This window comes from Salmo salar, chromosome ssa09 (assembly GCF_905237065.1).
Source record: "Salmo salar chromosome ssa09, Ssal_v3.1, whole genome shotgun sequence".
NCBI lineage: Eukaryota > Metazoa > Chordata > Actinopteri > Salmoniformes > Salmonidae > Salmo > Salmo salar.
In genome coordinates this window covers 37,728,363-37,750,510 of record NC_059450.1, presented here as the reverse complement: position 1 = coordinate 37,750,510, position 22,148 = coordinate 37,728,363, and the positions used below count along the sequence as shown (strand labels likewise).

The 22,148-nt window shown below is 44.9% G+C and overlaps 1 protein-coding gene across 2 annotated transcripts in view; it reads right to left on the bottom strand.

Annotated features, from left to right (window-relative positions):
- The window catches only part of LOC106611285 (metastasis-associated protein MTA1), an 88,786-nt gene that overhangs the window by 30,811 nt on the left and 35,827 nt on the right, over window positions 1–22,148 (bottom strand). For both annotated transcript variants that reach the window (XM_045723624.1, XM_045723625.1), the window contains 4 exons: window positions 10,195–10,327; window positions 5,701–5,764; window positions 4,180–4,297; window positions 3,053–3,155 (listed from right to left, as the gene is read on the bottom strand). In XM_045723624.1, the coding sequence (XP_045579580.1) occupies window positions 3,053–3,155; window positions 4,180–4,297; window positions 5,701–5,764; window positions 10,195–10,327 (418 nt within the window). The remainder of the gene's footprint in view (window positions 1–3,052; window positions 3,156–4,179; window positions 4,298–5,700; window positions 5,765–10,194; window positions 10,328–22,148) is intronic.

The following is a 22,148-nucleotide window of genomic DNA, read 5'->3' as shown; positions in this document are numbered from 1 at the left end:
CCAGACCAGTCTTCTAACCCTCCACCTCCCACCAGACTAGTCTTCTAACCCCTCCACCAGACCTGTCTTCTAACCCCTCCACCTCCACCAGACCAGTCTTCTAACCCCTCCACCTCCCACCAGACCAGTCTTCTAACCCCTCCACCCTCTTCTAACCCCTCCACCAGACCAGTCTTCTAACCCCTCCACCAGACCAGTCTTCTAACCCCTCCACCTCCCACCAGACCATTCTTCTAACCCCTCCACCAGACCAGTCTTCTAACCCCTCCACCAGACCAGTCTTCTAACCCCTCCACCAGACCAGTCTTCTAACCCCTCCACCAGACCAGTCTTCTAACCCCTCCACCAGACCAGTCTTCTAACCCCTCCACCTCCACCAGTCCAGTCTTCTAACCCCTCCACCAGACCAGTCTTCTAACCCCTCCACCTCCACCAGTCCAGTCTTCTAACCCCTCCACCAGACCAGTCTTCTAACCCCTCCACCAGACCAGTCTTCTAACCCCTCCACCTCCCACCAGACCAGTCTTCTAACCCCTCCACCTCCACCAGACCAGTCTTCTAACCCTCCACCTCCCACCAGACCAGTCTTCTAACCCCTCCACCTCCACCAGACCAGTCTTCTAACCCCTCCACCTCCCACCAGACCAGTCTTCTAACCCCTCCACCAGACCAGTCTTCTAACCCCTCCACCAGACCAGTCTTCTAACCCCTCCACCTCCACCAGACCAGTCTTCTAACCCCTCCACCTCCCAACAGACCAGTCTTCTAACCCCTCCACCTCCCACCAGACCAGTCTTCTAACCCCTCCACCAGACCAGTCTTCTAACCCCTCCACCAGACCAGTCTTCTAACCCCTCCACCAGACCAGTCTTCTAACCCCTCCACCAGACCAGTCTTCTAACCCTTCCACCAGACCAGTCTTCTAACCCCTCCACCAGACCAGTCTTCTAACCCCTCCACCAGACCAGTCTTCTAACCCCTCCACCAGTCCAGTCTTCTAACCCCTCCACCAGACCAGTCTTCTAACCCCTCCACCCGACCAGTCTTCTAACCCCTCCACCCGACCAGTCTTCTAACCCCTCCACCAGACCAGTCTTCTAACCCCTCCACCAGTCCAGTCTTCTAACCCCTCCACCAGACCAGTCTTCTAACCCCTCCACCAGTCCAGTCTTCTAACCCCTCCACCAGTCCAGCCTTCTAACCCCTCCACCTCCCACCAGACCAGCCTTCTAACCCCTCCACCTCCACCAGACCAGTCTTCTAACCCCTCCACCTCCACCAGACCAGTCTTCTAACCCCTCCACCTCCACCAGACCAGTCTTCTAACCCCTCCACCTCCACCAGACCAGTCTTCTAACCCCTCCACCTCCCACCAGACGAGTCTTCTAACCCCTCCACCAGACCAGTCTTCTAACCCCTCCACCAGACCAGTCTTCTAACCCCTCCACCAGACCAGTCTTCTAACCCCTCCACCTCCCACCAGACCAGCCTTCTAACCCCTCCACCTCCACCAGACCAGCCTTCTAACCCCTCCACCAGACCAGTCTTCTAACCCCTCCACCAGACCAGTCTTCTAACCCCTCCACCTCCACCAGACCAGTCTTCTAACCCCTCCACCAGACCAGTCTTCTAACCCCTCCACCTCCCACCAGACGAGTCTTCTAACCCCTCCACCAGACCAGTCTTCTAACCCCTCCACCAGACCAGTCTTCTAACCCCTCCACCAGACCAGTCTTCTAACCCATCCACCTCCCACCAGACCAGTCTTCTAACCCCTCCACCTCTACCAGACCAGTCTTCTAACCCTCCACCTCCTACCAGACCAGTCTTCTAACCCCTCCACCTCCACCAGACCAGTCTTCTAACCCCTCCACCTCCCACCAGACCAGTCTTCTAACCCCTCCACCAGACCAGTCTTCTAACTCCTCCATCTCCACCAGACCAGTCTTCTAACCCCTCCACCTCCACCAGAACAGTCTTCTAACCCCTCCATCTCCACCAGACCAGTCTTCTAACCCCTCCACCAGACCAGTCTTCTAACCCCTCCATCTCCACCAGACCAGTCTTCTAACCCCTCCACCTCCACCAGACCAGTCTTCTAACCCCTCCACCAGACCAGTCTTCTAACCCTCCACCTCCTACCAGACCAGTCTTCTAACCCCTCCACCTCCACCAGACCAGTCTTCTAACCCCTCCACCTCCCACCAGACCAGTCTTCTAACCCCTCCACCAGACCAGTCTTCTAACTCCTCCATCTCCACCAGACCAGTCTTCTAACCCCTCCACCTCCACCAGAACAGTCTTCTAACCCCTCCATCTCCACCAGACCAGTCTTCTAACCCCTCCACCAGACCAGTCTTCTAACCCCTCCATCTCCACCAGACCAGTCTTCTAACCCCTCCACCTCCACCAGACCAGTCTTCTAACCCCTCCACCAGACCAGTCTTCTAACCCCTCCACCTCCCACCAGACCAGTCTTCTAACCCCTCCACCTCCACCAGACCAGTCTTCTAACCCCTCCACCTCCACCAGACCAGTCTTCTAACCCCTCCACCAGACCAGTCTTCTAACCCCTCCACCTCCCACCAGACCAGTCTTCTAACCCCTCCACCTCCACCAGAACAGTCTTCTAACCCCTCCATCTCCACCAGACCAGTCTTCTAACCCCTCCACCTCCACCAGACCAGTCTTCTAACCCCTCCACCAGACCAGTCTTCTAACCCCTCCACCTCCCACCAGACCAGTCTTCTAACCCCTCCACCTCCACCAGACCAGTCTTCTAACCCCTCCACCTCCACCAGACCAGTCTTCTAACCCCTCCATCAGACCAGTCTTCTAACCACCTCCACCCTTATACCACAAAAGAGTCTATCTTACCAACGACTACCACAAAAACCCTGCTCCACCTCCTCCTAGTCCCACCAGAGTCTTACTGAAAAAGCATTTTACATTTCCTATCCACCTCACAGCAGTCTTACCAAGCTACTAGCACCTCCCACCACAGTAGAGCCACAACCCTTCCACCATAGCCCACCGGACCGGAGCCACTTACCGAGCCACAACCAGGAACTGGTCGATCTGTTTCTCTGTGAGGGGGCTGCTGGGGTCCCACACCTTCTCCTCCAGCTTGGCCAGGTCCCTGCCATCCTCCTCACCTGGAGATCCAGTTAGCACAGTCACCCGTTAGAAACCAGTTAGCACAGTCACCCCATACAAACCAGTTAACACAGTCACCCCTTATAAACCAGTTAGCACAGTCACCCCATACAAACCAGTTAACAGTTACCCATTAGAAACCAGTTAGCACATCACTCGTTAGAAACCAGTTAGCACAGTCACCCCATACAAACCAGTTAGCACAGTCACCCGTTAGAAACCAGTTAGCACAGTCACCCCATACAAACCAGTTAACACAGTCAATGTTATAAACCAGTTAGCACAGTTACCCATTAGAAACCAGTTAGCACAGTCACCCCATACAAACCAGTTAACATAGTCAATGTTATAAACCAGTTAGCACAGTCACCCCATACAAAACAGTTAACACAGTCACCCAGTCTGCTACACTACACCAACCTGACTAAACCGCCCTGTGGGTTTTTAAACTAAACTTATGACGGTGCAGCAAAGTGAGGACACAGACATGCCCTCTGGTTCTCCATCAGTCTTGGGGTGATGTGGTTCTGCTTCCTCATAAAACTTGCTTGTAGACACATCCACACACTCTGACATAACGTTGTATATCCTGTCCTCTGGCCCTCTCAAACACTATTGGGGTGATATGGCTCCTCACTAAAACTCACACTCTGATTCACACTTTGACATAACGTTGTATATCCTGTCCTCTCAAACACTATTGGGGAGACATGGCTCCTCACTAAAACTCACACTCTGATTCACACTCTTTGACATAACGTTGCATAATAGTTTCCAGTGCAGTGTGATACACGCCCATGCCCTCCCACTGACTGCGCCCTGAGATGAGATAGGACCCTGCCTGCAGTATCAAAGAGAATACTAGCCAAGAGGCTAATCTACAGGCTAGCGTGACACATTTTGCTATGGGAAATGCTAACAGTTCAGTCTTTCGTATGAGTGTCTTTGGCGTACGTACCCTAATTGCACCTGTAAGTCACTCTGGATAAGAGCGTCTGATAAATGACTAAAATGTAAATGTACCCTCTTTGAGGAAGTCTGTGATGTCTGCCTGGTACTTGTTCCCCACCCTGATCTCCCCTTTATCAGCCAGAAGAGTCTTCTGTTGGGGGTCGTAGACCAGGGAGTAGAAGAACGCATCCTGGAGAGAGGGATAGAGAGAAGGATGGAGAGGGAGGACAAGAGAGAGGGACAGATAGGGAGGAGAGAGAGATGAGAGATGGAGAGGGAGGACAAGAGAGAGGGGACAGATAGGGATAGAGAGGGTGGACAAGAGAGAGGGACAGATAGGGAGGAGAGAGGGATGGAGAGGGAGGACAAGAGAGAGGGACAGATAGGGATGGAGAGAGAGATTGAGAGGGAGGAGAGAGGGATGGAGAGGGAGGACAAGAAAGAGGGACAGAGAGGGATGGAGAGGAAGGACAAGAGAGAGGGACAGATGGGGAGGAGAGAGGGATGGAGAGAGGGATGAGAGGGAAGACAAGAGAGAGGGACAGATAGGGAGGAGAGAGGGATGGAGAGAGGGACAAGAGAGAGGGACAGATAGGGAGGAGAGAGGGAGGACAAGAGAGAGGGGACAGATAGGGAGGAGAGAGGGATGGAGAGAGGACAAGGGAGAGGGACAGATAGGGAGGAGAGAGGGATGGAGAGGGAGGACAAGAGAGAGGGACAGATAGGGAGGAGAGAGGGATGGAGAGGGAGGACAAGAGAGAAGGACAGATAGGGAGGAGAGAGGGATGGAGAGGGAGGACAAGAGAGAAGGACAGATAGGGAGGAGAGAGGGATGGAGAGGGAGGACAAGAGAGAGGGACAGATAGGGAGGAGAGAGAGATGGAGAGGGAGGACAAGAGAGAGGGACAGATAGGGAGGAGAGAGGGATGGAGAGGGAGGACAAGAGAGAGGGACAGATAGGGAGGAGAGAGAGATGGAGAGGGAGGACAAGAGAGAGGGGACAGATAGGGATGGAGAGGGTGGACAAGAGAGAGGGACAGATAGGGAGGAGAGAGGGATGGAGAGGGACAGATAGTGAGGAGAGAGAGATGGAGAGGGAGGACAAGAGAGAGGGGACAGATAGGGATGGAGAGGGTGGACAAGAGAGAGGGACAGATAGGGAGGAGAGAGAGATGGAGAGGGAGGACAAGAGAGAGGGGACAGATAGGGATGGAGAGGGTGGACAAGAGAGGGGACAGATAGGGATGGAGAGGGTGGATAAGAGAGGGGACAGATAGGGAGGAGAGAGGGATGGAGAGGAGAGAGTAAGAGACAGAGGATTGAAGAGGTTGAGTGGGGTTGTGTGTGTGTGTCTGTGTAGCAGCTAGTCTCTCGTCTTCTCATTACTGACTGTGAAAAGAACATTCTGGTTCAACACACTGAATTATTCATCCAGCATCAAGACACACACACATTCATTTAATATGGACTACATTTAGACAGTACATCCCATTCTCCATCCAGCAGTTCTATGTGAGGACAGGGTGTGTGTGAGTGAGAGATTGAGAGTTAGTGAGAGAGAGAAGGGCAGTGTTTGAGAGCCGAGCCACCTACCTCTCGGTCCAGATAGGACTTCAGAGCCTCTGTCTCGTTCAGCAGAGTGACACAACACTTCCCCCTGAGATGACCACACACACACACACACACATACACACACACACACACACACAGAAAGTCAGAAACAACCCCTTACATGTATTATATAATGAAGCACAGTACAGCCTATATTAGGAGTGTAACGGTTCACCAAACCCATGGTTCGGTACATATTACGGTGTTGGGGTCTTGGTTCGCTTTCGGTACACAAGTTTCCCACTAGTAATTACCAGTTTGAGGGCCGGAATTTACCAGTCGTATGTGGTAAATTCCAGCTTCCCACTTGCTTACACTGCTTAGTTCAGTGCAAGATTCGCTCTTGTGCCTCTCATAAAGGGGCGTGTCTGTAGCAGGGTACATCTCCTACTCTGGGGTAATGTGATGGGCTGTCACTGTTAAGCAAGCACAACACAGGGCGCATTGGCCAATTCATTGAAACCTTCAGCTTTGGTTTGCTTACATAGAGCGAGTACTACCTGTTTGCTGAATTGGGTGCAAAAGGGAAGATCTTAAGGTGGCTATTATTAGTAACAGGTATATAATGTAGTGGGTAGTGACTCTAGCTGGTCTAGTAGCAGGTATATAATTTAGTGGGTAGTGACTCTAGCTGGTCTAGTAGCAGGTATATAATGTAGTGGGTAGTGACTCTAGCTGGTCTAGTAGTAGGTATATAATGTAGTGGGTAGTGACTCTAGCTGGTCTAGTAGCAGGTATATAATGTAGTGGGTAGTGACTCTAGCTGGTCTAGTAGCAGGTATATAATGTAGTGGGTAGTGACTCTAGCTGGTCTAGTAACAGGTATATAATGTAGTGGGTAGTGACTCTAGCTGGTCTAGTAACAGGTATATAATGTAGTGGGTAGTGACTCTAGCTGGTCTAGTAGTAGGTATATAATGTAGTGGGTAGTGACTCTAGCTGGTCTAGTAACAGGTATATAATGTAGTGGGTAGTGACTCTAGCTGCTCTAGTAACAGGTATATAATGTAGTGGGTAGTGACTCTAGCTGGTCTAGTAGTAGGTATATAATGTAGTGGGTAGTGACTCTAGCTGCTCTAGTAACAGGTATATAATGTAGTGGGTAGTGACTCTAGCTGGTCTAGTAACAGGTATATAATGTAGTGGGTAGTGACTCTAGCTGGTCTAGTAACAGGTATATAATGTAGTGGGTAGTGACTCTAGCTGGTCTAGTTACAGGTATATAATGTAGTGGGTAGTGACTCTAGCTGGTCTAGTAGCAGGTATATAATGTAGTGGGTAGTGACTCTAGCTGGTCTAGTAGTAGATATATAATGTAGTGGGTAGTGACTCTAGCTGGTTTAGTAACAGGTATATAATGTAGTGGGTAGTGACTCTAGCTGGTCTAGTAACAGGTATATAATTTAGTGGGTAGTGACTCTCGCTGGTCTAGTAGCAGGTATATAATGTAGTGGGTAGTGACTCTAGCTGGTCTAGTAGTAGATATATAATGTAGTGGGTAGTGACTCTAGCTGGTCTAGTAACAGGTATATAATGTAGTGGGTAGTGACTCTAGCTGGTCTAGTAACAGGTATATAATGTAGTGGGTAGTGACTCTAGCTGGTCTAGTAGTAGATATATAATGTAGTGGGGAGTGACTCTAGCTGGTCTAGTAACAGGTATATAATGTAGTGGGTAGTGACTCTAGCTGGTCTAGTAACAGGTATATAATTTAGTGGGTAGTGACTCTCGCTGGTCTAGTAGCAGGTATATAATGTAGTGGGTAGTGACTCTAGCTGGTCTAGTAGTAGATATATAATGTAGTGGGTAGTGACTCTAGCTGGTTTAGTAACAGGTATATAATTTAGTGGGTAGTGACTCTAGCTGGTCTAGTAACAGGTATATCATGTAGTGGGTAGTGACTCTAGCTGGTCTAGTAGCAGGTATATAATGTAGTGGGTAGTGACTAACTGGTTTAGTAACAGGTATATAATGTAGTGGGTAGTGACTCTAGCTGGTCTAGTTACAGGTATATAATGTAGTGGGTAGTGACTCTAGCTGGTCTAGTAGCAGGTATATAATGTAGTGGGTAGTGACTCTAGCTGGTCTAGTAACAGGTATATAATGTAGTGGGTAGTGACTCTAGCTGGTCTAGTAGCAGGTATATAATGTAGTGGGTAGTGACTCTAGCTGGTCTAGTAACAGGTATATAATGTAGTGGGTAGTGACTAGCTGGTCTAGTAACAGGTATATCATGTAGTGGGTAGTGACTCTAGCTGGTCTAGTAGTAGGTATATAATGTAGTGGGTAGTGACTCTCGCTGGTCTAGTAGCAGGTATATAATGTAGTGGGTAGTGACTCTAGCTGGTCTAGTAGCAGGTATATAATGTAGTGGGTAGTGACTCTCGCTGGTCTAGTAGTAGGTATATAATGTAGTGGGTAGTGACTCTCGCTGGTCTAGTAGCAGGTATATAATGTAGTGGGTAGTGACTCTAGCTGGTCTAGTAGCAGGTATATAATGTAGTGGGTAGTGACTCTAGCTGGTTTAGTAACAGGTATATAATGTAGTGGGTAGTGACTCTAGCTGGTCTAGTAACAGGTATATAATGTAGTGGGTAGTGACTCTAGCTGGTCTAGTAGTAGGTATATAATGTAGTGGGTAGTGACTCTCGCTGGTTTAGTAACAGGTATATAATGTAGTGGGTAGTGACTCTAGCTGGTCTAGCAGTAGGTATATAATGTAGTGGGTAGTGACTCTAGCTGGTCTAGTAGTAGGTAGTGACTCTAGCTGGTCTAGTAACAGGTATATAATGTAGTGGGTAGTGACTCTAGCTGGTCTAGTAGCAGGTATATAATGTAGTGGGTAGTGACTAGCTGGTCTAGTAGTAGTAGGTATATAATGTAGTGGGTAGTTACTCTAGCTGGCGCGACAAGAACAGCTCTGTGTCTCAGCTGATGTAGTGAGACACTGATGTAGTGAGACACATTTCTCTGATGTGTGTGTAGCAGGTATATAAGGTGTGATGGATTAACCTGTTGGCGCTAGGGGGCAGTATTTGCACGGCCGGATAAAAAACGTACCCGATTTAAACTGGTTACTACTCTTGCCCAGAAACTATAATATGCATATAATTAGTAGATTTGGATAGAAAACACTCTAAAGTTTCTAAAACTGTTTGAATGGTGTCTGTGAGTATAACAGAACTCATATGGCAGGCCAAAACCTGAGAAGATTCCATACAGGAAGTGCCCTGTCTGACAATTTGTTGTCCTTCTGTTGCATCTCTATCGAAAATACAGCATCTGTGCTATAACGTGATATTTTCTAAGGCTTCCATTGGCTCTCAGAAGGCGCCAGAAAGTGGAAAGGGGTGTCTGCTGTCTCTGGGCGAAGAACAGCAGGAGAGTTTGTAAGTGGTCAGCTTGGGGACAGTGAGGCTGAGATGCGTGTTCACGAGAATTCTCAATTTTTTTCTTTCAGCCTTTGAATGAATACAACGTCGCCCGGTTGGAATATTATCGCTATTTTACGAGAAAAATAGCATAAAAATTTATTTTAAACAGCATTTGACATGCTTTCGAAGTACGGTAATGGAATATTTAGATTTTTTTTTGTCACGAAATGCGCTCGCGCGTCACCCTTCGGATAGTGACCTGAACGCAAGAACAAAACGGAGCTATTTGAATATAACTATGGATTATTTGGAACCAAAACAACATTTGTTGTTGAAGTAGAAGTCCTGGGAGTGCATTCTGACGAAGAACAGCAAAGGTAATCCAATTTTTCTAATAGTAATTCTGAGTTTAGTGAGCCCCAAACTTGGTGGGCGTCAAAATAGCTAGCCGTGATGGCCGAGCTATGTACTCAGAATATTGCAAAATGTGCTTTCGCCGAAAAGCTATTTTAAAATCTGACACCGCGAATGCATAAAGGAGTTCTGTATCTATAATTCTTAAAATAATTGTTATGTATTTTGTCAACGTTAATCATGAGTAATTTAGTAAATTCACCGTAAGTTTTCGGTGGGTATGCTAGTTCTGAACATCACATGCTAATGTAAAAAGCTGTTTTTTGATATAAATATGAACTTGATTGAACAAAACATGCATGTATTGTATAACATAATGTCCTAGGAGTGTCATCTGATGAAGATCATCAAAGGTTAGTGCTGCATTTAGCTGTGGTTCTGGTTTTTGTGACATATATGGTTGCTTTGAAAATGGCTGTGTGATTATTTTTGGCAGGGTACTCTCCTGACATAATCTAATGTTTTGCTTTCGCTGTAAAGCCTTTTTGATATCGGACAATGTGGTTAGATTAACGAGAGTCTTGTCTTTAAAATGGTGTAAAATAGTCATATGTTTGAGAAATTGAAGTTATAGCATTTTTGAGGTATTTGTATTTCGCGCCACGCGATTCCACTGGCTGTTGACTAGGGTGGGACCTCGCCCAGACAGGTTAAGGGTAAGGTTAGGTGTGACAGTGTCATGGTGTACCTGATGTGTGTAGCGGGTAGTGACTCTAGCTGGCGGGACAGGAACAGCTCTCGGTGTCTCAGCTGGTGTTTCTGTTTCTCTGGCAGGTCAACTGGGTTCAACTCTGGGTTCTCCATCTCCTCCTCCATCTCTCCTGGATAGGGGTCAGAAGTCAAACACACTAATGTTAGTTAGGCGTGCGCACACACACAAAACGGGTGCACACACAGAGACACAGACACGCACACACAGTTCAGCATCTCCTCCATCTCTCCTGATTTGGGTCAAAGGTAAATACTCACATTTGGTTAGCTCAACTGAGTTCTCAATAAACCAGTGGAATCTTGCCACACACACGGAAACTTTTATTTTTTTATCGTTTTTTAATAATAATATGATTCATGTGTTAGAACAGTTAAGTCCCATCTACACAGAACAAAAATATCAACACAACATGTAAACTGTTGGTCTCATGTTTCATGAGCTGAAATTTAAAAAATCCCATATGCACAAAAAGCTTACTTCTCAAGAAAAAGAAAATGCTACAAATTTGTTTCTATCCCTGTTTAGAGAGCATTTCTCCTTTGCCGAGATAATCCATCCACCTGACAGGTGTGGCATATCAAGAATCTGATTAAACAGCATGATGATTACACATGCATCTAGCACCCCAGAAAGTGCAAGAAATTGCCCACGTTAACATATGTAGCCTAAGAAACAAGGTCCATGAAGTCAATAACTTGCTTGTAACAGATGACATTCATATTCTGACTATCTCTGAAACTCACTTAGATAATACCTTTGATGATACAGTAGAAGCAATACATGGTTATAACATCTACCGAAAAGACAAATGCCAATGGGGCGGTGTTGCAGTCTATATTCAGAACCACATTCCTGTAAAGCTTAGAGACGATCTAATGTTAAATACTGTTGAAGTAATATGGCTACAGATTCATCTGCCTCACCTAAAGCCCATTCTGGTGGGAAGCTGCTATAGACCACCAAGTGCTAACAGTCAGTATCTGGATGACGTGTGAAATGCTTGATAATGTATGAGATAAACATAAGTAATTTTCTAGGTGATTTCAATATTGATTGGCTATCATCAAGCTGCCCACTCAAGAAAAAGTGTCAAACTGTAACCAGTGCCTGCAACCTGTTTTCAGGTTATCAATCAACCTACCAGGGTAGTTACAAATAGCATAGGAATTAAATAATCAACATATATTGATCACATCTTTACAAATGCTGCAGAAATGTCCTTTAAAACAGTATCCAAATCCATAGGATGTAGTGATCACAATATAATTGCCATATCGAGGAAAACCAAAGTTTCAAAGGCTGGCCTAATATAGTATATAAGAGGTCATACAATAAGTTGTGTAGTGATTCATATGTTGTTGATGTAAAGAATATTTGCTGGTCTGTGGTGTGTAATGAGGAGCAGTCAGATGCTGCACATGACACATTTATGAAACTACTTATTCCAGTTACTAATAAGCACGCACCCATTAAGAAAATGACTGTAAAAACTGTTAAATCTCCTTGGATTGATGAGGAATTAAAAAATTGTATGGTTGAGAGGGATGGGGCAAAAGGTATGGCAAATAAGTCTGGCAGCCCAACCGATTGGCAAATGTACTGCATATTGAGAAATGTGACTGAACTGAATAAAAAGAAGAAGAAACTACACTATGAATCAAAGATAAAGTATATAAAGAATGATAGTAAAAAGCTTTGGAGCACCTTAAATGAAATGTTGGGCAAAAAGGCACACTCAGGTCCATCATTCATTAAATCAGATGGCTCATTCATCATAAAACCCACTGGTGTTGCTAACTACTGCAGGAAAAACGTACGTGTTATGGCTTTACACCCTCTGCTAAATTGTGGATAAAGAGTTACCTGTCTAACAGAACACAGAGGGTGTTCTTAAATGGAAGCCTCTCCAACATATTCCAGGTAGAATCAAGAATTACCCAGGGCAGCTGTCTAGGCCCATTACTTTTTTCAATCTTTACTAACGACATGCCACTACTACAGCAAAGAGCTGCAAATGGTTTCAGAATGGGTGGCAAGGAATAAATTAGTCCGAAATATTTCAACAACTAAAAGCATTGTATTTGGGACAAATCATTCACTAAACCCTAAACCTCAACTAAATATTGTAATGAATAATGTGGAACTTGAGCAAGTTGAGGAGACTAAACTGCTTGGAGTAACCCTGGATTGTAAACTGTCATGGTCAAAACATATTGATACAACAGTAACTAAAATGGGGAGAAGATTTGGATAGAAAACACTCTGAAGTTTCTAAAACTGTTTGAATGGTGTCTGTGAGTACAACAGAACTCATATGGCAGGCAAAACCCTGAGAAAAAGTCAACCAGGAAGTGTAGGATCTGAGAAATGTAGTTCTTCTTTCTAGTCCCTTTCAAAACTACAGTATCTGTGCTGTTACGTTGCGCTTTCAAAGGCTTCCATTGGCTGTCTAAAGCCTTCAGAAAATGGATTCAGCCTTCTCCTGTCTCTGGGCAGAGTATAGGAGCTCAGTAACTGAATGGTCTGCCTGAGGACAAAGAGATTGGATATGCGCATTCCCGCGAGCACGCTGTTTTTCTTTTTCTCCTTGAATGAATACACTATTGTCCATTTGGAATATTATCGCAGTTTTACGTAAAAAATACCATAAAAATTGATTTTAAACAGCGTTTGACATGCTTCTAAGTACGGTAATGGAACATTTTGACTTTTTGTGTCTCGAATTGCACTCGCGCGTTACCTTTTGGATAGTGACCTGAACGCGCGAACAAAACGGAGGTATTTGGACATAACTATGGATTATTTCGAACAAAAACAACATTTCTTGTGGAAGTAGCAGTCCTGGGAGTGCATTCTGACGAAGATCAGCAAAGATAATACAATATTTCTAATACTAATTCTGAGTTTAGGTTGCCCTGAACTTGGCGGGTGTCTGAATAGCCGTGATGGCGAGCTATGTACTCGAAAAATGTGCTTTCGCCGAAAAGCTATTTTAAAATCTGACACAGCGATTGCATAAAGGAGTTCTGGATCTGTAATTCTTAAAATAATTGTTATGTATTTTGTCAACGTTTATGATGAGTATTTTTGTAAATTCACTGGAAGTTTTTGGTGGGAATACATTTTCTGAACATCACGCGCCAATGTAAAAAGCTATTTTTGGATATAAATATGAACTTGATTGAACAAAACATACATGTATTGTATAACATAATGTCCTAGGAGTGTCATCTGATGAAGATCAAAGGTTAGTGCTTCATTTAGATGTGTTTTGGGTTTTATTGAAAATATATGCTTGCTTTGAAAATGGCTCTGTGGTTATTTTGGTCTATGTACTCTCCTAACATAATCTAATGTTTTGCTTTCGCTGTAAAGCATCTTTGAAATCGGACAATGTGGTTAGATTAACGAGAGTCTAATCTTTAAAATGGTGTAAAATAGTTGATTGTTTGAGAAAATCGAATTGGGGTATTTTAGTTGTTTTTGTATTTCGCGCCATGCGATCCCATTGGCTGTTGGCTAGGGGTCCCGCTGGCGGAATGGGGTTCCGCTAGCGGAACGCCTAGATGTAAGAGGTTTTAACATTACTATCAACAAGGCAGGTCCTACAGGCCCTAGTTTTGTCGCACCTGGACTTCTGTTCAGATGTGTGGTCAGGTACCACAAAGAGGGAGTTTATGCATGTCAATCTCTCCTGGCTCAAAGTGGAAGAGAGATTGACTTCATCACTACTTGTATTTGAGAGAGGTATTGACATGTTGAATGCACCGAGCTGTCTGTCTAAACTACTGGCACACAGCTCGGACACCCATGCATACTCCATCAGACATGCCACCAGAGGTCTCTTTACAGTCCCCAAGTCCAGAACAGACTATGGGAGGCGCACAGTACTACAGTCGTGGCCAAAAGTTTTGAGAATGACACAAATATTAATTTCCACAAAGTTTGCTGCTTCAGTGTCTTTAGATATTTTTGTCAGATGCTACTATGGAACACTGAAGTATAATTACAAGCATGTCAAAAGCTTTTATTGACAATTACATGAAGTTGATTCAAAGAGTCAGTATTTGCAGTGTTGACCCTTCTTTTTCAAGACCTCTGCAATCCACCCTGACATGCTGTCAATTCACTTCTGGGCCACATCCTGACTGATGGCAGCCCATTCTTGCATAATCAATGCTTGGAGTTTGTCAAAATTTGTGGGTTTTTGTTTGTCCACCCGCCTCTTGAGGATTGACCACAAGTTCTCAATGGGATCAAGGTCTGGGGAGTTTCCTGGCCATGGACCCAAAATATCAATGTTTTGTTCCCTGAGCAACTTAGTTATCACTTTTTGCCTTATGGCAAGGTACTCCATCACGCTGGAATAGGCATTGTTTGTCACCAAACTGTTCCTGGATGGTTGGGAGAAGTTTCTCTCGGAGGATGTGTTGGAACCATTCTTATTTATGGCTGTGTTCTTAGGCAAAATTGTGAGTGAGCCCTCTCCCTTGGCTGAGAAGCAACCCCACACTTGAATGGTCTCAGGATGCTTTACTGTTGGCATGACACAGGACTGATGGTAGCGCTCACCTTGTCTTCTCCGAACAAGCTTTTTTCCGGATGCCCCAAACAATCGGAAAGGGGATTCAGCAGTCCAATCCCTGTACCTTTTGCAGAATATCAGTCTGTCCCTGATGTTTTTCCTGGAGAGAAGTGGCTTCTTTGCTGCCCTTCTTGACACCAGGCCATCCTCCAAAAGTCTTCGCCTCACTGTGCATGCAGATGCACTCACACCTGCCTGCTGCCATTCCTGAGCAAGCTCTGTACTGGTGGTGCCCCGATCCCGCAGCTGAATCAACTTTAGGAGAGGGTCCGGGCGCTTGCTGGACTTTCTTGGGCGCCCTGAAGTCTTCTTCACAAAAATTGAACCGCTCTCCTTGAAGTTCTTGATGATCCGATAAATGGTTGATTTAGGTGCAATCTTACTGGCAGCAATATCCTTGCCTGAGAAGCCCTTTTTGTGCAATGCAATGATGACGGCACGTGTTTCCTTGCAGGTAACCATGGTTGACAGAGGAAGAACAATTATTCCAAGCACCACCCTCCTTTTGAAGCTTCCAGTCTGTTATTCAAACTCAATCAGCATGACAGAGTGATCTCCAGCCTTGTCCTCGTCAACACTCACACCTGTGTTAACCTGTTGGGGCTAGGGGGCAGTATTTTCACGGCTGAATAAAAAAACGTACCCGATTTAATCTGGTTACTAATCCTACCCAGTAACTAGAATATGCATATACTTATTATATATGGATAGAAAACACCCTAAAGTTTCTAAAACTGTTTGAATGGTGTCTGTGAGTATAACAGAACTCATTTGGCAGGCAAAACCCTGAGACATTTTCTGACAGGAAGTGGATACCTGATGTGTTGAATGACCTTTAACCTCTATGTGACCGGCGGGACGAATTCGTCCCACCTACGTAACATCCACTGCCAGCCTGTGGCGCGATTTTCAAAATCTTCAAAATCCTATTACTTCAATTTCTCAAACATATGACTATTTTACAGCCATTTAAAGATAAGACTCTCGTTAATCTAACCACACTGTCCGATTTCAAAAAGGCTTTACAACGAAAGCAAAACATTAGATTATGTCAGCAGAGTACCAAGCCAGAAATAATCAGACACCCATTTTTCAAGCCAGCATATAATGTCACCAAAACCCAGAAGACAGCTAAATGCAGCACTCACCTTTGATGATCTTCATCAGATGACAACCCTAGGACATTATGTTATACAATACATGCATGTTTTGTTCAATCAAGTTCATATTTATATCAAAAACCAGCTTTTTACATTAGCATGTGACGTTCAGAACTAGCATACCCCCCGCAAACTTACGGGGAATTCGCTAACATTTTACTAAATTACTCACGATAAACGTTCACAAAAAGCATAACAATTATTTTAAGAATTATAGATACAGACCTCCTCTATGCACTCGATATGTCCGATTTTAAAATAGCTTTTGGTGAAAGCACATTTTGCAATATTCTAAGTATATAGCCCAGGCATCACGGGCTCGCTATTTAGACACCCGGCAAGTTTAGCACTCACCATAATCATATTTACTATTATAAAAATGTCATTACCTTTTGTTGTCTTCGTCAGAATGCACACCCAGGACGTCTACTTCAATAACAAATGTTGGTTTGGTCCAAAATAATCCATCGTTATATCCGAATAGCGGCGTTTTGTTCGTGCGTTCCAGACACTATCCGAAATAGTAAAGAAGTGTCGCGCCTTGGCGCAATTCCTGACAATAAAATTCAAAGTATTCAATTGCCGTACGTCGAAGCATGTCAACCGCTGTTTAAAATCAATTTTTACGTCATTTTTCTCGTAGAAAAGCGGTAAAATTCCGACAGGGAATCTCCTTTTCGGCAAACAGAGGAAAAAATCCCAAAGGCGGGGCGGTCGGGGTCACGCGCATAAGCTAGTGTCTCTTGATGGGCCACTTGAGAAAGGCGATAATGTGTTTCAGCCTGGGGCTGGAATGACGACATTCTCTTTTTTCCCGGGCTATGAGAGCCTATGGACGACGTGGGAAGTGTCACGTTAGAGCAGAGATCCTTAGTAAATGATAGAGATGGCAAAGAAGTTCCAGAAATGGTCAGACAGGCCACTTCCTGTAAAGGAATCTCTCAGGTTTTGACCTGCCATTTGAGTTCTGTTATACTCACAGACACCATTCAAACAGTTTTAGAAAATTTAGGGTGTTTTCTATCCATATGTAATAAGTATATGCATATTCTAGTTACTGAGTAGGAGTGGTAACCAGATTAAATCGGGTATGTTTTTTATCCAGCCGTGTCAATGCTGCCCCCTAGCCCTAACAGGTTAAGCCTATGCCATTGAAACACACAGGGGTTGATTAATGTTTTGGCACTTCCTATTGCTTCCACTAGATGTCACCAGCCTTTACAAAGTGTTTTGAGTCTTTTACTGTGAGATCTGACCGAACAAGAGCCATGGAACGGTGATGGCCGATTAGACTCTGGCGCGCGAGTTCATGTTGGGTACCCTCGTTCCAATACGTTATAAAAGAGAATGCATTCGTCCACCTTGAATATTATTCATGTTCTGGTTAAAAAAGGCACTAATGATTTATGCTATACAACGTTTGACATGTTTGAACGAACGTAAATATATTTTTTCCCCTCGTTCATGACGAGAAGTCCGGCTGGCTTAGATCATGTGCTAACAATACGGAGCTTTTTGGACATAAATGATGAGCTTTTTTGAACAAAACTACATTCGTTATGGACCTGGGATTCCTGGAAGTGACATCTGATGAAGAGAATCAAAGGTAATGGATTATTTACATAGTATTTTCGATTTTAGATCTCTCCAACATGGCCGTTTGTCTGTATAGCAAAGCGTATTTTTCTGGGCGCAGTGCTCAGATTATTGCAAAGTGTGATTTCCCAGTAAGGTTATTTTTAAATCTGGCAAGTTGATTGCGTTCAAGAGATGTAAATCTATAATTCTTTAAATGACAATATAATATTTTACCAATGTTTTCTAATTTTAATTATTTAATTTGTGGTGCTGACTTGACTGCCGGTTATTGGAGGTAAACGATTTCCTGAACATCAACGCCATAGTAAACCGCTGTTTTTGGATATAAATATGAACTTGATAGAACTAAAAATGCATTTATTGTCTAACATAATGTCCTAGGAGTGTCATCTGATGGAGATTGTAAAAGGTTAGTGCATCATTTTAGCTGGTTTTATGGTTTTGGTGACGCCTGTCTTTGAATTGACAAAACATTACACACAGCTATTGTCAATGTACTCTCCTAACATAATCTAACTTTATGCTTTCGCCGTAAAACCTTTTTGAAATCGGACAACGTGGTTAGATTAAGGAGATGTTTATCTTTCAAAGGGTGTAAGATAGTTGTATGTTTGAAAAATTTGAATTTTGACATTTATTTGGTTTCAAATTTGCCGCTCTTGAAATGCACCTGCTGTTGATAGGGTGCACCACGGGTGGCACGCTAGCGTCCCACATAGCCCCAAGAAGTTAACCTGTTGGGGGTAGGGGGCAGTATTTACACGGCCGGATAAAAAAACGTACCCGATTTAATCTGGTTATTACTACTGCCCAGAAACTAGAATATGCATATAATTATTGGCTTTGGATAGAAAACACCCCAAAGTTTCTAAAACTGTTTGAATGGTGTCTGTGAGTATAACAGAACTCATATGGCAGGCAAAAACCTGAGAAGATTCCTTACAGGAAGTGGCCTGTCTGACCATTCCTTGAGCTTCTTGCCTCTGTTTATTGAAGACTGAGGATCTTTGCTGTAACGTGACACTTCCTACGGCTCCCATAGGCTCTCAGAAGGCCGGAAAAAGCTGAATGATGTAATTCCAGCCCCAGGCTGAAACACATTTGCGCTTTTGGCAAGTGGCCGATCAGAGGACAATGGGCTTAGGCGCGTGCACGAGTCGACCCCATGCTTTATTTTCTTTCGTCTTTTTACCTAAACGCAGATTCCCGGTCGGAATATTATCGCTTTTTACGAGAAAAATGGCATAAAAATTGATTTTAAACAGCGGTTTGAAATCCTTCAAAGTACGGTAATGGAATATTTAGAATTTTTTTGTCACGAAATGCGTCGTGCTCGTCACCCTTCTTTACCCTTTCGGATAGTGTCTTGAACGCACGAACAAAACGCCGCTGTTTGGATATAACTATGGATTATTTGGGACCAAACCAACATTTGTTATTGAAGTAGAAGTCCTGGGAGTGCATTCTGACGAAGAACACCAAAGGTAATAACATTTTTCTTATAGTAAATCTGACTTTGGTGAGTGCTAAACTTGCTGGGTGTCTAAATAGCTGGCCCTGTGATGCCGGGCTATCTACTTAGAATATTGCAAAATGTGCTTTCACCAAAAAGCTATTTTAAAATCGGACATATGGAGTGCAAAGAGGAGTTCTGTATCTATAATTCTTAAAATAATTGTTATGCTTTTTGTGAACGTTTATCGTGAGTAATTTAGTACATTTTTAGTAAATTCACCGGAAGTTTGCGGGGGGTATGCTAGTTCTGAACGTCACATGCTAATGTAAAAAGCTGGTTTTTGATATAAATATTAACTTGATTGAACAAAACATGCATGTATTGTATAACATAATGTCCTAGGTGTGTCATCTGATGAAGATCATCAAAGGTTAGTGCTGCATTTAGCTGTCTTCTGGGTTTTTGTGACATTATATGCTAGCTTGAAAAATGGGTGTCTGATTATTTCTTGCTGGGTAGGTGGAGAGGCCCACAGTGAGGACGGAACCCCAGCAGTGGAGAGGCCCACAGTGAGGACAGAACCCCACAGTGGGGACAGAACCCCACCAGTGGAGAGGCCCACAATGAGCACAGAACCCCACAGTGGGGACAGAACCCCACCAGTGGAGAGGCCCACAATGAGCACAGAACCCCAGCAGTGGAGAGGCCCACAGTGAGCACAGAACCCCACAGTGGGGACAGAACCCCACCAGTGGAGACAGAACCCCACCAGTGGAGAGGCCCACAGTAAGGACAGAATCCCCACCAGTGGAGAGGCCCACAGTGAGCACAGAACCCCACCAGTGGAGACAGAACCCCAGCAGTGGAGAGGCCCACAGTGAGCACAGAACCCCACAGTGGGGACAAAACCCCACCAGTGGAGAGGCCCACAGTGGGGACAGAACCCCACCAGTGGATCAGGCCCACAGTGGGGACAGAACCCCACCAGTCGATCAGGCCCACAGTGAGGACAGAATCCCACCGGCGGAGAGGCCCACAGTGAGGACAGAATCCCACCAGTGGAGAGGCCCACAGTGAGGACAGAATCCCACCGGTGGAGAGGCCCACAGTGGGGACAGAACCTCACTAGTTAGTGCACCATAGGAGAAAATAAAAGGCCCAGGAAGTCTTTGTGGAGCTTTTTCGAGGGAAGCGACACAGCAGCTTCAACATCTGTCCCCGCTGTGTAACTACGGGAAGCAGAGATGAATAGCTACATGACTTCTCCTTTGGTAGACAGCCAAGAGGATCCACTGGCTTGGTGGAAGTTGCATCATATCCACTTTGGCTGTTGTAGTTTTGGTTCAAATAAAACAGCATAGATGAAAGTGTCTTTTTCTATGCCATTTTGCTTTCATATATGCCGCGCCGCTCTGTAGGCTATTGTTTAATGCACACATGAATATTGTGTAGGCTAATCACCAAAAATGACCTATATATGCAAAATGACTTCAGTATGATGTCGCTGTCTGTAATTTTCTACTTTGTGGCTGTGTTAACTAGTGATGACCCTCTCCCGCCTTGATTTAGAGGCACGCCTCATAGTTGTGACACCTGTGATTCGCTCAGAATTTAGGGTGAGGTTAGGGCACGACATATTAAAGAACCAGAGAATCGAGACAAACAAGAGGATTAGATACTACAGGGATTGGTTTTCCAGGAAAACAGTGAAGACACCTTGTGACACTGCCGGTACCTGGCTCATTCAGGAAAACATAGGGATATAGATCCCTGCCTGGACTGGTGTGTTTCTCTATAACCCTCTTCTCTATAACACCCTTGTTACGTTCCCCAGTTTCTGTGTTGTGGTTTGTGTATTATCATGTATGTATTTCAGGAAATGAATTCAGGAAATGGATTCCTGAAATTCTCTACAAGCAGCTGATTGGTCAATCAACATTGATGATTGGAGAGCTGACCCCGCCCCCTCGTCAGGACACAGCTGTCTCCAATTACTAACTTCTTCTGAAGCTATATAAGCCCCAGTTCTGTTACTCAGAATGGAGACCCAGAGATAATGGCTGAGAGTTATAGCATGTTGGTTGTTGTTAAGACATTTGGTATGTACTGTGTAGTAGTTGTTGCTGTGAGAGCTGATTGTAATGTTATGGGTTAGTTTGTTGCTCAGAGAGAGCTTCTTTAATGTCCTGAGTTAGTTGTTTTCTCAGTTTGTTGTAAAGTCATTTGGAATATTCTGTTTCATTTGTTCCCAGGGGGGAAGGGGAAGGCACCTAGGGAGTGCTTAGGCAAGAGGCCCGCGGGCATACATATACCCGTAGTAGTTTACTGTCTATGCACACTAGGAAAGACCTGGGCGGACCATCCCCTGTATTTTGGTTAGTGTACCAGGTGGTGCTAGTTAATTAAGTAGTGGATAGGCAGGTAAGGTAGGAGAGGGGGCTTTGATATTTACTTTCTTTGCTTTGGATCCGTCCAGTCCCTTTTCCCCAAACTTACCGTGTGAAGGATTAGATTCCCTGTTAACGGTATTCTCTGCCTTTTTGTCATCCTTACTCACACCTACACTCCCATACCTCTTTCACACCACGGAGAGTTAAGTTGTAGCAGGGTGTTGCGTTCCCTCTTTCTAGAGGCGTGCGTAACAACCCTCTCTCCCCACTCCCCTCTCTCTATAACCCCCCTGAAGGAAAGAGAGACTGAGAGGGACGGGGGGGACAAGAAACCAGTTGAAGCATGCTCCAGCTCATTTGGAGTTTCATTAGAGAAGGTGAGAGACAGGGAGCAGAACAGAAGCAATCAAACGGGATTTTCAGGAGAAGGGATATGGGGCCAAAATCAATAAATTCACTCTCACTTACCAGACTGGCTCATAGACTCTTGTACACACACCATCACAGAATGAACATGAGCCCCAGAGCCAATTCAAATCTTACAGGCAACCAGGCAATCCAAATCTGATATCAATTCAGTACAATCTGAGGCATCATTATCACTACCAGCTCCCTGACTGACTGACCTCTACCCCCAGACTCAGACAGACAGAGCCAATCCACTGACACAGCACCTAGACCATACCCTCCACAAATTGCCTCTCCATCTCACCTGTTCCTACCAATGATCAGTTATTGAT